This window comes from Corvus moneduloides, chromosome 17 (assembly GCF_009650955.1).
Source record: "Corvus moneduloides isolate bCorMon1 chromosome 17, bCorMon1.pri, whole genome shotgun sequence".
Lineage (NCBI taxonomy): Eukaryota > Metazoa > Chordata > Aves > Passeriformes > Corvidae > Corvus > Corvus moneduloides.
In genome coordinates this window covers 13972295-13989607 of record NC_045492.1, presented here as the reverse complement: position 1 = coordinate 13989607, position 17313 = coordinate 13972295, and the positions used below count along the sequence as shown (strand labels likewise).

At 49.8% G+C, this 17313-nt stretch overlaps 1 protein-coding gene across 5 annotated transcripts in view; it reads right to left on the bottom strand.

Moving 5' to 3' along the window:
• NFATC2 (nuclear factor of activated T cells 2) overlaps positions 1–17313 on the bottom strand; it is an 80701-nt gene that overhangs the window by 49316 nt on the left and 14072 nt on the right. For 3 of the 5 annotated variants that reach the window (XM_032126897.1, XM_032126896.1, XM_032126895.1), the window contains exons 2-5: positions 15354–16380; positions 13905–14073; positions 2803–3005; positions 648–820 (exon numbers count right to left, since the gene is read on the bottom strand). In XM_032126897.1, coding sequence (XP_031982788.1) covers positions 648–820; positions 2803–3005; positions 13905–14073; positions 15354–16380 — 1572 coding nt within the window. The remainder of the gene's footprint in view (positions 1–647; positions 821–2802; positions 3006–13904; positions 14074–15353; positions 16381–17313) is intronic. The other 2 variants (XM_032126898.1, XM_032126899.1) reach the window with 1 other exon arrangement.

The window sequence follows — 17313 nt, the reverse complement described above, 5'->3', positions numbered from 1 at the left end:
AGAACAACCTGTGCTTTCCCTGCTTCAGCCTCCTGAGCTGTGCACCTCTTGGCACTGACAGCTAGAAAAAACAATGACCAGAATGCACCTGAGCCTCAGAATCAAACCTGTCCCTCCATTTCAGCTGCGTTCCTGCCACAGCTCAGATGAGGACTCTGGTCACTCCTCTGGCACACAGGACTGGCCACAGTGCTCAGTGCCGGCCCAGTCTGAACTCAAACCTCCAGCCACCGCCAGTTTGTGGATGACAAGTTCTGATTGTGCCTCCACTCAAAGCCAGGAATGCAGGCAGCTTGCACACTTGTGCTCCAACAGGGACAGTGCACGTGTGTCCCTGCACACACCCCCAACACTGCTCCTGCTCCCAGGGAGCACCGGACAGCAGCAGGATCCAACAGCAACATGCTAACAAATAAACTTTGCAGAAGTCCCCAAACTTGGAGCTTGGAGCTTGCTGTCCTCACAAGCTCCAAGCACCTTGAAGAGCTACCAGCCCCCCCACAAGCCTCCTTCAGAACAGGGAATGCTCGCGGGGAAGAGCCGCGGTCACTCCACGGCTGGCACAGAGGAGCAGAGCACGGTGGGTCTGCCCTCGGTGCCAGCCTGGAGCCACGGCACGGAGAGGAGCAGGCCCCAGGGGTACTCACAGCACTCGATGGGGTTGGAGGCCGCCTGCAGGGACACGATCCTGCCGCTGGGCTCGGGGATGTGCACGCGGAAGACGAGGCGCACGCGCGTGTTCTTGCGGCCGATGTCGGTCTCGCCCTTGCGCAGCTCGATGTCCGCGTTGCGCAGCTTCAGGATCCCCGCGCAGTCGATGCTGCAACAACACACACGGCCCTGAGCTCAACCCCTGCTCGCAGCAGCTGGGACAGGGGACACTCAGGGGGATGAAGCTGTTTTGCTTCGGCCTCTGGGTTAAGAACAGCTCTAAGTACTTGCTCTGGTTAGGATCCAGATATTCCCATTTCAGCAGCTACAGGGGAAGAAATCCCAGACATGCAGCACATGAGGGATGCTGCTGGATCTCTCCCCACTCTCTGGCAACAGCAGAAGCTGCTCTCCAAGCATTATAGCTCCAAGTCTTATCTCCCCTGTGCTAAGGCAGAGCCCACCCCGGGGCAGGAGCCTCCATCAGCAGCTCTCCCGACAGCCCCACTCCCAGGGACTGCACAGCAGCCCTTCCCACACCTGGGCAGGTTGGTTTAGGTTAGTTCAGCTCCGTGGGGAATCACAGCAGCTGAGGCAGCTGATTACAGAATCCCCACTGCCTGCACCATCCAGGCATGTGGAATTCAGCTCCAAAGCAGGAACCAAACTGCTCTCTCCTCCTTTTGCACAGGGTGGGTGCTACTGCTACAGCTGGGCTCTGCAGCCTGGCCCAGGTCACTGTGTCATCCTCCAAAGCCCTAGGACATTGTTCCCAGACAAGGTAAGAGCCTGGCAGAGCAGATATTCATTCTCCTATTCACTGTGTCCTGTTCACTGTGTCCCTGAACAAAGGGAGGGTGCAGGGAGCAGGATGGGGCTGAGCAGCAATGACAGGATTTGGATTGCTTAAATCAGCACTGCAACTTAGTATTTAGTGTGAGTGCAGGCTGGCTTCTCAAGAGTCCAGGGTAGCCTTGCAAACATGCCTGTGTTAGGAAAATGTGACAATTATTTGTCAAGCTCAGCAATAGTTCTCAGAGCGGGCAGTGAGCACTGCTACTAAGCAGGCACTGCCAGCCCATTTTGATATCAGTTCTAAAAACACATCATTTCTCTCCTTTTGATAGGAATTAAAATCACGTTTGGGGAGGTATAAGCCCCAAGCTGTTTCCTACACCCACGCTGTTCCTTGCCCTTGCAGATGTGCAGGGGTTTATTACTCCAGGGTTCCTTGTTAGGAATGAGGTATATTTTCTAAAAAAATATGAAGAAATAATGTGGATTTTGTGATGAAGTAGGGGGGCCTAAAAATACAACTGCTCTGCCAATTTTGTCAGGATCCTCTGAAGGATGGAGATACAGCTCTTCCCTCTGCAGAGCAATCACTCTCATGCTGCCTGGCACACATTCAAGCCTGAAGTTTTCAGACTGGTGCCCACTTCATCCCTCTGCCTCCATAAAACTGGAAGGAGTAATACAGACAAGATGTGCCTGTACTTGCTTTTCTGTTAACCTATTACAAGAGGAGATTTCATGACCAGATCACTTGATGGAGCTCAGAAGAGATGTTTTGTATTCCATTAAATGTTGTAAAATTAATCATACACCTTTCCTCTGTCTGCTGCCCCTGCTCCTCACTTGTCCCTGCAGCATAAGGACTTAGATTCGAGTCTTCTTTTCCTGAGTGCACTACAAACCCATTCTGACTGTGAAGATGATGGATTATTAGTGAGACACTGGATGCCCCATCCCTGGCAGTGTCCAAGGCCAGGCTGGACAGGGCTTGGAGCAACCTGGGATAGTGGAAGGTGTCCCTGCCCATGGCAGGGGGTGGCACTGGGTGAGCTTTAAGGTCCCTTCCCACGTGAACCATTCTGTGATTACAGCAGAGTCACTGCAGCAATTGGAATGGGGAGCAGGGGTGCCTGCATGGTCTCCTGATGAATGGGAACTCTTCCAGCAGCTTTAACCCAAGGGCTTGTAGCTGGTTTTGTAAAAAAGGTCTTGCACTCATAAATCATCCCAGCGTGCTGGAAAGGGGAGTCCCTCCAGAGCATCATTATTCTTTTAAGTGACTTCTTTCCAAAGAGAAAGAACTTCAGTGCCAACTTAATCCGCCTCAACTTTGCTAATAAAAAGAAATCTACTTACGTTGCTTTCATGTTGTTTTTGGGTTCCAGGGGGATCTCTAAAACCTTGGTGTTGCCAATGATCTTCTCGTAGCTGGTGGTGGTGACGGTTTTGCCCGTGATGCGATGGACCTGGTAGAAGGCATGGGGTTTGAGGATGCGCTCGTCTGCGGTGCCAATGAAGATCTGCAGACCCAGGGGCTTGTTCTCCATGTACCCGTGCAGCTGGCAAGACATTAAAAATCTCCCATCACACACTGGGCCTGCAATGCCTTCAGGAAACCAGAGAGATTTGCAGACATGTATCTATAGCTATAGATAAATGTAGATTTCTGGCATTGATTCACCGCTCTTTGAAACTCATCCTTCTCCAAGCTGTTGGTTCACCTTCAGCCATTCCTCTTGCACTGCATTAAAACACTGCCTGTACAGGTAGAGATGGCATTTTGGGTCTGGGACTGAACAGCACAAGGATGTCTCAGTCGACCTTAGAGCCTGGGGTTTCTTGGCCTCAAGGACACAAACAGACTCTCCTGTACTAAGTAACATTTTTATAAACAGCATTTGCTGCAAGAAAGCCAGAACACCTCCATAGGCCAGGAGACAAGGAAACTTCTCCTTCTTTATTAACGTTCAAAATTACAAATCAAACCATTCTGAATTTCTCACATAACCAAAAATGAGAACCAGACATTTATCTACCGCATAGCCTGGGATCTAGCTGAAAGGGAACTTTATGGTCTGAGACATGCTAAATTTGTTTTCAATTACTCTGTCCACATACAAAACCTTGATGAAGCCATACAAAGCAAATAGTACTGGAAGATCAGAGAAAAGGAAGATTAAGCTAATGGTATTCATGGCCAAACCAGGGTTTTTTCCTTCTTTTCTTTTCACCAGTCAGCAGGAGGTATCTTTGCATAGAAGGATTAATTCCCCCCTGGAAGGGGACCACATGCAGCATCAATGCAGTGCTGGCAGCCTTCCTCCAGCATGGTAAATGTAAGGCGACACTCACTTCCAGAGCTATCATTCCTCATCCAGCACATATTTTGGAGGCACACAAAGACAGGGGCTGTGCCCCAGAGACCCCTCCAGCCAAGGGCCCGAGTGAGCAGCCTCTCCTTGCATGAATAGCTCCATTGAAGGCACCAGGCCCTAGGCAGGGGTTGTGAGAGACCAAACTGCAGAGCCCAGCCCAGACACCTCCGACACCTCGGGAGATGGTGAGGAAGGGAATGGGCAGGAGGCTCTGTGCAAAGCTGCCAGCTGGCTCTGGGAGCCAGGAGAGGAGCAGGGAGCCGGACTTGGAGCGCCAGGGTTGGGACTGGAGACACGGCGTGGCCAGGAATGTGATAAATACAGCAGCAGCCACGGGCAGATTTAGGAATGGATAAAGCGTATAGGAGACGAAAGGCAACAGAGACCAAAATGACAGATCTGCTGGGAACAGGCACTGATGGAGGAATCAGCCCCTGCTGATCCACAGCCCAGATCCACTGGGAGCCACAGGAAACTCACCCTAAGTATGGGACTTTCAAAATCCAGCATTTCCTGGCCTTCAGTGAAAAGCCATTGTATCACCAAAAGCCATGCTGTCTTCACAAGGGGCGAGGGGGAAGAGCAGTTTTTAATTACTGAGTGTGTTTATTGTCATGCCTGACAGAGTAATTCTTTGTGGATCCAGCTACAACGAGAGGATCCTTTGGACAGGAGGGGTTATTAAAGTGACAGCAAAGCAGCTTTTGCTCTACCCTCTGTCCTGGCAGAACAAAATCCCAGAGTTATGGGTGGGAGACCGAAATGGAGGAAAACAGACAATAAATTACTGAAGAAAATCTGCCCCCAGTGAGCACAGTCAGTAGCAGCTGTAACTGAACTGGCTACATACACAGGGTTTAATACTGACCACCTTTAAAAGTAATTTTAAGTGGTGTTTGCTCATGTACAGAATGAGTTCCCAAGACACAACTGTTCATGGCCCTCCAATAACGTGCATGTCTGTGGGTGTGTGTTGCACAAATGCACACAGAGAAGACAGGAACTGATTCCCTGTTCATATGGCAATGTTTGTATTATCTGCTGGCCCAGGGGCATAAAACGCAGTAAAAGGCCTCCTGATCCTCCACAGGACCAGATTTTAAATCAGTTGTTTGGTCAGTGGAAGAAAGTGAAAGTAACATATTTTTGGTAATTTATGGCATTATGGCAATGCTGTAGGATGACATAATTGTAAAATCAGAATAGCATTATAAAACACAAATACGAAGAGAAAAAAATACATGTGAAAGAGTCAAGTGTCCCTATTTAAAAGGGTTTGTCCTAATCTTGAGCTAATTGATTACATTTTCAGGACTAATACAGGTGATCATTTACCACAAGCGTTTCCATCTACCTTTCACTTGCTATGAACACAGCAGGATGACTTAGGAACAAACAGTGGAGATGAACAGCCCACAGAAACACGCCAGGAGCTTTAAAATCAGAGTTTTACACTCAGCTTCACCACCAATTTATCACAGCTTCAGTCATGTCACACAGCCTCTCTCTTTACGTGCACCAGGAACAGCTCTGCAGGGACAGAGTATCTGTGCTGCTTTTTTATAGAGAAAATTCACTGTGGGCTAGAATGAAAGGACACATCAGAGCTGTGCTTCAGAGATATGGCTCTTCTTAAAACTGAACTACTGAAGAGTGCCACTGTCAATAAACAGTCACCTCCACTATGCCAGGCAGCTGCTTTAACATTTAACCAAAGCGCTGATCTTTTCTTTGGCGAAGCAAAGGAGGAATAAATTTGACCCTTACACAAACTTTGAGAAGTGAAGATTTAAAATGCTTTTTAAAATAACTTTGAAATTAATTTTTCCCTCCCTTAGCAACAACCAAGCTGCTGTAAAATCTCCGTTTTTCAGTGCTGCTCTTCTGCTCATCAGAGCTGCTCCTTCCAAGCCCTTCCACGGGAGCACCAGCCCCACACTAAGGTGTGCCTTCACTCTTTCTCACTCTCCTTTCCATGAAGAAAACGAAATCATCTGGATTTCAGTTTCAAGAGAGCGAGGATCAAGAAAGATTTATGAATACAGAACTCTGGGAGGAAATATTTTTGTGTATCGTAAGGTGACCTATTCACAATAAAACTCCCCCAAACTGTACACAGATCGAGCTGGAAAAAACCCAACTCCTTTGAGTCACATTTGCCACAAGGGGAAAGAGAAGCCAGACATGATGTGTACCTTTCCATACTCTATTTTGGGACTTTAAGATCCTATTTCTTTCAGTTGAAAGATTTTTCTTAAACTTCGCTTTTGCCTAACTCTTATAATATTAACATAGCCAGACATAGGCTGGTCTGTGACCTGAGGAAATGCAAAGCACTTTGGCAGATAAACAAATAACATCATTCAGAAAACAAGGAGACTTTTCTTGTTTGGTTTGCTGCTATGATTGGGTTCCTAAACAAAATAGAAATGTGTAGCACAATTCAAAGCATCGTGTCACCTCTGCAGAAATCAAATTCATTCATTCTGCAGTCCATCCATGGATCAATAACAGTCAAATTTGGGAAAGAGGGGGATTGGAGTGCCATTTGCAGGAAGGCACCTGTGTAATTCTGCATGCAAAAAATGAGCAGATGTGCCTTTAGCTGCCAAGTTTGTTCAGTTACACACCCAACACAACCCCTGTGACGGCCCCGGCAACCGCAGGCATCAACAGCACACATCAGGCACATGAAACACTTTTCTTCTCCTGCACTGTTTCAAAACTTAGGTCACCTCACAAACTGAGACCCCAGCTCCAAATACACAGCACTTAAAGCCAGAATTAAAAATTCCCATCCACATCATTCCCTACCCAGTGCTGAGACGAACCAAACCCTGCACCCGCCAGCTGGCAGTGACCCTGGCTGGGGGCATCTGAAAGGGTCACCTTTGCTGTGCTGCACAAAGAGCAAATCTCTTTGCACAGGTGAGGCTGCAACACTGCTTACTTGTGCTAAAATCAAGGGATAAATTGCCAGCAGAGTCAGAAAGCAAGGCAAATTCCTTAAAGATTCTGGAGGTGGTCACCCATAGATACAGCATATCTCTACAGGGAGAATTCGGTGCAACTTTTGAAATTTAGATCTTTCAATCTGGGATATGCTTTCTTGAATTTAAATATTATTGTATTTTATGTAGAATTACATTATTAGCAGGAGAAAGAGAGATTCATAGGAAATAAATAAGATAACTTTTTTATTCTTACCCAGAAGTCAGGCCATGGAGGGGCAGTGATTTCCCAGGTCCTGCAGGGGATGAGCAGCCAGAGCCCAGTGAGAAACCCGTGGTGCCCATGCCCTGTGCCCTGCTGCAGGGAATGCTGACCCTGTCCTGCCAGCAGCCCAAACAGGCACTTCAGCAGCACTCAGCAGCTGCAGCACCTCAGCTCCCAGCAGCACTGCAAGCTTTGCCTTTTCACTGATGGGTTACAGAGCCAAGTTTTCTTGGGGATTTCGAGTTTAGCTCTTGCACATCGAAATCCCCCGCGCAGTGCTGGGCTTTGCAAGACAAAAGCAGCAGCATCTGCAAATCTTACTGGCATCTTTGAATAGCCCCAGTAAGAACCTGTGAGAGACCGACTGCCTTAGTGAGTACAAGGGAGTAATTCATTTCCCATTCATCCCCACAGAGCCCTGCTTGTCGGGCACTTTGCTCTTTCTCCCTGGGATGTACAAAGCTGCATCTTTAAAGCTGATTGCACGCACCTTCCTGCCTAGACAACGCAAGCCGTGGCCAGGAGGAAAACGTAAATTTGGGGAATCGATTCACTAGGCTTGGGGATTTTATCTGCTCGAAAGCACCCAGCTCCCTGGGTCTCCGAGCTCAGGGTAGCACAGGCTTTGGTGCATGAGCTGTGCATCACCGGCTCTGTCCCCGTGGAAGCCACTCGGGCTGTGCCTGTGTGTGGTCAGCTCGGGTGATTCACACGGATCATCCCGGCCGGCAGCGAGAAGTGGGAAAACAGAGCCCGGCGAGCAGCATTTAATGAGGAGCGAACACAAAGCCGTGAGAAATCGCTTCCTCCGCGGCTCCCCTTCCTGCTGCTCTGCAGGAGATAAGCGGCGCTGCCCGGGAGCCGCGCTGCCCCCCGCCCACCTTCCCCCGCTCCGGCCAGAGCCAGAGCCGCCTCCCGGAGCCTCCGGACCGCACAGCAGCCCCTGCACCAGCCCCTGCTCGGGCCCTGCACCAGCCCCTGCTCGGGCCCTGCACCAGCCCCTGCACCAGCCCCTGCTCGGGCCCTGCACCAGCCCCTGCACCGGCCCCTGCTCGGGCCCTGCACCAGCCCCTGCACCGGCCCCTGCACCAGCCCCTGCACCGGCCCCTGCTCGGGCCCTGCACCAGCCCCTGCACCGGCCCCTGCACCGGCCCCTGCACCAGCCCCTGCACCGGCCCTGCACCAGCCCCTGCTCGGGCCCTGCACCAGCCCCTGCACCAGCCCCTGCACCGGCCCCTGCACCAGCCCCTGCACCGGCCCTGCACCAGCCCCTGCTCGGGCCCTGCACCGCCCCTGCACCAGCCCCTGCACCAGCCCCTGCACCGGCCCTGCACCAGCCCCTGCTCGGGCCCTGCACCAGCCCCTGCACCGGCCCTGCACCAGCCCCTGCTCGGGCCCTGCACCAGCCCCTGCACCGGCCCTGCACCAGCCCCTGCACCGGCCCTGCACCAGCCCCTGCTCGGGCCCTGCACCGCCCCTGCACCAGCCCCTGCACCGGCCCCTGCACCAGCCCCTGCTCGGGCCCTGCACCGGCCCCTGCACCGGCCCCTGCACCAGCCCCTGCACCAGCCCCTGCTCGGGCCCTGCACCAGCCCCTGCACCGGCCCCTGCACCGGCCCCTGCACCGGCCCCTGCACCGGCCCCTGCACCGGCCCCTGCACCGGCCCTGCACCAGCCCCTGCTCGGGCCCTGCACCAGCCCCTGCACCAGCCCCAGCGCCGCTTTCCGTGCCAGCAGCCTTTCACACCGTCTGCTGCACACAGGAGATGTTCTGGGCAGAACAGCCCCGATTCTGCCCCCCACTCCCCCTTCCTGCTGCAAGCAGCTTCAGCCTTGGATTTGATCATTAATCCCCATCATTAATAGCCGCTGATTGCAACAATGTCAAGGGCTTTTTTGGGGAGGTCTTTGCTCAACAATACTTGTACCAAGAGGGAAAATGTCACTGCATTGTCTCAGGCAGAGTGGCGTATCAATAGCTGTCAGGAATTCAACAAAGACCTCGTCCAGCCACTGTATCATGTAGCAGCTCCTCGGCCTGCTTCAGTTAGAGCTGACATTGAGCAACAAAGTTGAATCTTCTCACATGTTTTTGTTCAATTTAATGTACTTGGGACACAGCAAAGGAACGCAAACCAGAAGGAAATATCTGCCTTGGTTCCTTTTGCTCCCTACCAAAGCTGTCTGAAAAGGCCTCTGAAGATAATCTTTTGAACATCTGATTCTGCTAAATTATGATTTTTTTATGATACTCAATTTTAAGTGTTTCTTATGTTGATGACAGTTTTGTCAAAATTCCAAGAACTGAATCTCACTTGCTCTGCTGTTCCTTACAGTAAATGACAACCAGACTCCCAGTGTCTTACTGGGATTTCTGCTTTCAGATGGGGTTAATACAGGTCTGGGACAGAGACAGCAGCTCTTGGGAGAAAGCAATGGGGAGTGTTTGCTCCTGACTGACCTCACGCTGCAGTGGAAGCAAGTTGTTTCCTCTCTGGGCTTCAGTTTCCCTAGCCCTGTGTAGAGCTGATCCTGTTTTCAGGATGCTTTGACTATCTCAGATGACAGTTTAAAAGAAGAGGCACAATGCATCTATCCAGTGCACATGTACAGGGAGGAGGATTTGGAGATCTCATTTTCACAGCTGGCTAAGGAAACCAACTGTGTCATTAAAGCACTTCCATGCACACTCATGACAAAAGATCTAAACCTCCCCAGCACGACAGAACTCGCTGTGCCACGAGTAAATCAGAGGGTGCAAATTGGATGATTTTGACAGGACCACGTTGAGGGAGTTCCTCAGCATAGGGCTCTGCCGCCAGTTAGCAAAGCTGGACCCTTGCCAGCTGTCAGAGGCACTGTGGAACCAGCCCCAGCTGGGCAGGGAAACCCGTGAGCAGAGAGCCCTGGTGTGAGTTTACAGGACACTGTCTGCCCTGTGTGAACTCCTCTGCAGATCCTGCAGCACGCCCTGAATGGGGTGAGTTCTGTGCTGGAAGTGTCCACATTGATGGCACACAGCCAGAAATTCCAGCTTTGCTTTGCAGCACACTGACTGCCCCATCCACAGTTCCTACAGGGAAGAATAACCTAAGTCTTGCATGTGTCCCATCCGGGAGTATTTCTAATCCACATAACCTGCACAGCCCAGGCATCCCCCTCAAACCAGCTGGTACACGCTGCTTCCCCTCACCTCTGCCAAAACTCCTCTCCATCAAAGCAACATATTCTGAATTTGGCTCAAAAGTTTCAGTGAGAGCTTTTCATTCACCTCTAACTCAAAGATACAGCCATGCTTGCAGCACAGCATGAGGGCCGCTGACCTTCCCTTACATTTGATGGCACATTAGTTTTGAAGAGAATTTCCCAGATGCAGCTACAATCTGTGGTTTGGCCACTGCACATCAACCCCTGCAGTAGCACATGGAACAGCAGTCAATAAATCCACGGCTGAGAGCTCAAAGCTCAAGAGGCCCCTACAACGATCCCATTGTGCAAACAAGCCCTGTAGTCCTGCAGGTAAATCAGGTGTGAAAGGTGCAGGTGGTTTGTCACATGCTGCTCCTGAGCTGGGGGAAAAATCCCTGCAGGAGCCAAAATCCACCTCCAGAACAGGGAAGTGATGGCCCCGAGAGTGGCACAAAGATGTTGTGCAGCACCAGCTGGGTCCAGCACAGCCTGGCCTTGCTCTTCCCTGCACAGGGGCCTCGGGAAGGTGGGGAAAAGGACAAACTCAGCTGCTGCGACGTGCCCTCGGCAGCAAATCCCCCTGGGCGGGCTGGTCGGGGTTTCGGCAGGAGCGTGGCTCCAGCCCGGCCCCGCGTGTCAGAGCGTGAATCACCCCACGGAGCCGTGATTGGGTTTTGAGTTTCCATCAAAGGCTCCGGTTTCACTAACACACCAATGAATTAGCTGGATGTTGGAAGTCACATACAGTTAAAAGTCAGAGCCCCATGGGAAGCCCAGGCTAAGAAACAATGTCTCCTTTGACTGCGAAACCACAAGAAAACACAGACGGCAAAATTCAAATATAAAAGGAAAGTGGAACATACATTTGTTATTGTAAAGCAGCTCCTGTGAGTTCCACTAACAACTCTGCCATTCCAGCTTCTTTTCAATAAGAAAAATAAAAAGTCGCCACCATTTTAAAAGTTAAAACCCAGGGGAAAGCTGGGCTGGCTGTGCTGAGCAGGAGTCCCTCTCTGTACAGCTTTCCTGTTCCAGAGCAGAAGTGAGGAGGAGCCTGGCACACACAGGGGTGGGGGGCTGGGGGTCCCTGTGCCTTCCTCTGCCCTCACCTGAGCACTGGGGTTTTGTAGCCCTGGTCTGCATTTGGATGTTGTACCAAGGCAAACAGCTGGCTCAGGGATTTAACCTCTACCATTACGCTCCAGGTTTGTGTTTGGGCTGCCACTCTATCCCAGTCACATCCACAAGCTCTTTGCACAGGAGCAGCCACTGCCTTTCCTACTGGACGGTCTCCTCCACAGCCTTGACTGGAGCAGCTGGCTACGAATCAGCAGCTGTCCTTCAACTCTGGGAAAAAAGAGCTGGGAACCAAACGTGCCTCCCCCTCCTCTGTGGTCACAGTGCCCAGGGGGACCTGCAGGATGGAAGGAGCATGGAAACTTCAGTTTTGTCCTTGCTACAAAAGATCTGACTATTCTCAGCACCTCAGCATCCAAGGGATACTCACATCCAACTCATCCCTAAAACCTGAGTTCCTCTACAGTTAACACAAGCTGTAGGTTCATCCCAAGAGTGACTCAGACACCTGAGTGGGGAGCCTGTGCTTCTCCGTGGCCCTGAAATCAGGTGTGTGAACATTCCATGTTATCCATAGCTTCCCCCTCCTCCTGGCAAACACAGCCAATGTCCTATTCCGCGTGGTCCAGCTTCCCAGAGGTTTTGGTTACCCAAACTCTTCTCCTGCCATGCTTGGAGTGCACAACTGGTGCAGAGCCTTGAGCACAAACTCTCAGGGCTTGACATGTGAAGAAGAGGAAGCAGCATCAGAAAGATAAACCACAAGATAAGGCTTGGAGGATATGAGATCTGCTGGTCTGTAGCTTCAGAGCACCCAAAAGAAGAAATCTGCACGCAAAATGCACTTTCCAAAAAAGAAATATTGCAGGGCAACACTGCGCTGCAAAAACCAGCCAAGATCTCTTCTGCCAGCAAGTTCAGCTGGGTAATTAGTCACGTGGAGGGTTAATTTAATGTTTTGGGGTTTTTAAATCATATTTGTTTAAAAAGAGGTATTTTAGAAAAATACTCTGTTTGCATCTGACAAGAACACGAAAGTTAAACTTCACTGAGGGGAAAGAAGGAGGGGAAAAAAAAAAGATCCCTTGAAGGCAAATAACTTACGACATGAAAACTTTGGATTTTATTAACCTCCCCCAGATTCAGATGTCATAAACCATACAGGTGCAACTATCTCATTGCCTGGCATGCATATGAACCTGGTTATGTTCAAGTGAACACAAATTCAACAAATACTCCCAGCTTTACAATAAACCTTCAGAAAGAAACTGTCCATATTTTCCCCAGATGCAGGCACAGCTGTGCAGAGGCACATCTGCTTGGGGAACTAATGTGGACATTTGAATTTATAGTTTTAGATCCTGAAGCTTGATAGCAAATTATGATAAAACTAGCAATATTGGTTCCTGTCTTCAACAGAAAATAGAAATGCCTCTTTGATTGATATTGATTACAGGAAGGAAACAAATTCTATTTCCCCATGTCACAAGGAACTCCTTCATTGCAATAAGCACCCTGTTGATAGGAATACTTTGGGAAGGTAAATGATACTGTAGTTGCAAGCAAACTGAGAAAGAAGCAAGCGCTGATTGGTTTCATTCCTGCATCTCTGTAGCTTCAAACACACCACAGGAGGCTATGAGCTTGTCAGACTCAAACCAAAAATCCCGCATTACTGAGGTATGGCAAACGTGATTGCTGTTTAATATTACCCTGTACCCTTTACTCAAATACCCAGTCCATACAGGTACATCCAGCTCCATCAAAGCAAACAAATTCACTGATTTAACAATTTATGGCTTGATTTTAAAAGGGGGTGAGCCTGCAGGGAAATACTGAACATATGTTTGAAGTCAAGCACAAATCAACCCAGTGAAATTAGTGGTATTGATCACATGCTTGAAATTACACATAAATGTTAATGTTTTCCTGGTTCCTGCAAGTCCTGAGTGTGTCAGGAACATCTGTAGGATGCAGCCCAACTTTGTTTAGTGAAGGCTGTAGCTGTGGCTGACCTGTCCAGCTCCCACACATCATTCCCACTGACACAGCACAGCCCCGACCCCAGCCTGGCTTTGGCTTTCCTTCAGGAAACATGGGCTGAAAACAGGGGAAATGAGGGAAATGACTGATGTGCCCCGACTTGGCTACACTGCAGCTACTCAGCCACTATTTTATACCACCCTCTGAAAGGTGAAGGAAAAGCTGTTCACACTCCAAACAGAAGAAGGGTTCAGCTCATTCACCTCTCAGGTCAGCAAAGGGACAAATTTGTTCTCTCCACCACCGGCAGCCTGAATTTTGCTCCCTTGTTTCAGCAGAGACTTCCCCAGGCACCTTATGACAGAGTCCTAAGTGACAGAGGATCACATAAGGTTTATACAGCCCAGAAAAGGCAGCAAATACAGGGCCCGCATTTCTGAGCTTTCAGAAGCCAATCCAAACCAACCTTCCTGAAGTCCTGGACTTCACCACACCTCAGCTCAGACCCTTTAAGCACTTTCACAAGCAGGTTCACAGGGTGCTGCTCTTTCAGGGGCAGCCCCCAGCAAGCATTTCAGAAATGAACTTTTCCTGCAGGGAGAGTCCCCAGAGCCTTACCTGGACCACGGGGTGGCCCCCGGTGGGAGCCTTGACGGCGCCCCGGCTGCCCTCGGTCTCGTAGTGCGCGCGGTGGTGGGGCTTGGGCTGCACCTCGATCCGCAGCTCGTACGAGCCAGACTGGCTGGACAGGGGCCACTCCAGGGGCGGGAGGGACTGCACAGGCAAACTGGGACAGAGAGAGAGAGAGAGAGAGAACACCAGGGAAACTCCTGAGAATATGACTTCTCAAAGCCCTGATCCCCCCTTTCTCCTAGTGCCCCACCTGAAACATTTAGGGGTCTGCTATGAATTCCCATGAGATTATGCTGAACTGCTCACATTTGACTGCAAGCTCTGCTGAGAAGGTAACTTCTGTGGGCCCATCTCCTTGCAGAAGAGAATATTTCTATTTCTTAAACAAAAATATCTGTAGCAGTTACATTTTTGCAAAGATGCCCGTTTTATCTAGCTGTTGCTGTGTGTCTCAAACTTGGATCACAGAACACATATTGTGAAATATTAACTTCATTTACCATTACCTACCAGTTGTGTAAATTAACAATTGTTATGATTTCCAGAAATATTAAAATGCACATGAATAAAATGCGAAATATTCTTACCTGGTACTAGCTTTCCTGTTATGAAAATACATAAGGGTTTATGAGTGAAATGAATACACTGTGATGTACAACTAAAGCTTGCACTGGATTTTAAACCACTCTTACTCTGTGAGTACAGGCTGCTGCCAGACCGGTCTGACAAGCCAAGGGAACTCACAGCTTGTGTTCTTTCACTCACAGTTTGTGTTTAGCAGGTCAGGAACAGCCTGGGATAACGTCAGAGTGGGGACAACCTCACTGCCCAGCAGGATGGCACTGACAGGGTGCCAGCAGGGACTGGGAGCTGAGTCGAACTCTTGGCACTCTGGGTCCTGGCAGATGCCGAAGGGCCAAACAATGGAGGGCTGAGATTTGGGCTAAGGGACAATTAACAAACTAACAACCAACACTAAGCCACTGGAGTTGACTGAAAGCTCAGTCTGACCTGGAGCAGTGAGCTCTGTGTTGAACCAGGCATTATTTAAAGCCCTTTCATCCTTGATGGAAATTTGTAAGCAACTTTACAAAAGCAATCCCAGCATCTTAAGAGCAGCAGGATGGCACCAGAGTGTTCAGCCTTTGTCAAAGGCTGTCTGCAATCTGCTCAGACAAAGCATTTGGAAATTGAATTTGTAGTGCACTGTGCTATCAATGAACCATTTTGGTGATGTTTCTTCAAAATCCTGACTTCCATCCCTTGGAATTGTAATGGACTGGGCTTCCATTAACCAATGCTGTCTCTGAGCACTCAGCTCTGGTCTGCAGCAGAACCTGCCCAAGAAAACACTCCTAGGGATCACCAGCCACGACAGAGGACACCACACCACAAGAAAACATGGAAAACACAGCCACAAGAAGGGTTACATACCTGCAGATGGGTATTGCAGGCACCAGCTGCTTTGTCCAGGATGGAGGAACCAACAGAATGGATTCTGGGGCCGAGTTTCTCCTGTCCTCCTGCTCACAAGGCCCGTGGAAGTCAACAGTCTGAAAGACGTGACATGGAATGCTGTTTTTGTGGGAAGACATGGATGAAGGATCAGGGCTGGTTTTCCAAATTTTCGTGGGGACACCACAGGAAGGATCCGTAGGAAGGCTGCTCATAGCATCCATGGAAAGGGGAGCGCTGGCCAACTGCGTGTAAGTAACTGCAGAGGTGTCTTCTCTCAGGGGGATGCGAGGAGAGGGCTGTGGAGAGGGGGTCCGTGACTGCCGAGGAGAGGTGGAAGGCAGCTGAGTACTGTAGAGCTCAGTGCAAGAGTACCTCCGTTTTGCACCTGGTGACGAAGACCTTGAGTTGGGACAGGGTGATGGTGAATGGCGTCCCAAGCAGGTTTCCTCCGTGATGCTTGTTCGTGGTGACATTATTGGAGAGGTTCTAGGAGAATAATGAGTATGGATGTTTTGAAACTGTGGACAAAGGTCATCACTAGGACCATTATTTGGTGAAACACATGGTGATGTGCAAGGAGATACATTTGTCTCTGAAATGAAACTTGCAGAGGAGCCGCTACTAGCTGGGCTCAGACACAGTGGTTCTCTGTAGCCCTCAAAGCCAGGGACAGGCAGGGTAACCCTCGGGCTAGTGGTGGCTGAGTTTGACTGATGTTCTACCAAAAGAACATCTGTGTCTCTGCCGCGGAAGGGACCCCCTGAATGAATCAGTTCATGATATGGAGTTATTTCAATCCTAGGGCTCGGAGCAGAGGCCCCTGCAGCGTTGGCAGGGTGTGTAGGTGTTGGCCCTATGCTATCTGGCTGTCCATATCTGCCCATGGGATCTGCAGAAAGGCTAGAAAAAGGCAGGGGGCATGGCTTGAGGCCACAGTCCAAGACATCATGAGCGTATGTAACTCCAGAGGGTGGGCTGTTGGTTTTATGTGGAGTCGGTTCTTCTGGAAAAAGAAGGGTCTCTTTAAGACTGTAAATATTGTTACAGAAGCTGAGCAATCATGGATTAAAAAATGCATATTTATAAACTGATTGTGATCTGATATTAGCTTATTATTTAATTCTTTTTAACTGCAGTTAATGCTTGTGAAAGTACTGGATTAAGAGCCAGGGAAGCTCAAGTGCTCAGGGCAGGTGCAGCATGGACAGAAGCACTGCAAACACCTCCAGCCGGGCTCCTGCTGCCTGAGCCTCACCTGAGGGATCACCTGGACAGGTCAGCAGCGTCCCAGCCCCTCTGTCCATGGCAGGGCTGCCCTTCCTGCCAAGGACACCCTTAGTGACAACTCGGCAGCTGTGATGTTGGTCCCATTTTGTCAGCTAGGAGCTGGACTGAGACCAGCACATCACAGAATTGCTTCCAAACAGATCTACCTAAAACCAAATGCCGAGGAACAGCTTTTGGTGAAGGGAAAAACATCTTCCTTACACAGCCAAGCCCAGCCAGGAAAGGCTTCATGAACCAAAGCTGAGCTCCAACTCTTAAATTGAAAAGTCAGTTCTGTGTGATGATTTGTTTGGCTCTGTATCATGACAGCAAGTTTAGTGACAGGTTTCATGTGAGTCAGCAAACACATTCACAAATATTTGTCAGAAAAGAGAGAGAGGGAGAAAGAATCCAGTTCTGTGGTTAAGGGCAATCACATTCCAATTTCAGCCCAAGGAACATTTTCAGAGAGGGATTATAAAATACACAACAACAAGTAAGTGCTCAGTAGAGCCCTCTCTCTGCTGGTGCAAAAAAATCCTCAATTTTCAGAGATTCCCATTCTGCAAACTATCCCCAGGGTGCAGAGCAAAGGGATGCTTCTGGGGAACACAGCACCCCAAGGGTGTGCAATGCCAGTGGCATCCCAGAGAGCAAAGTCAAGGCAGGT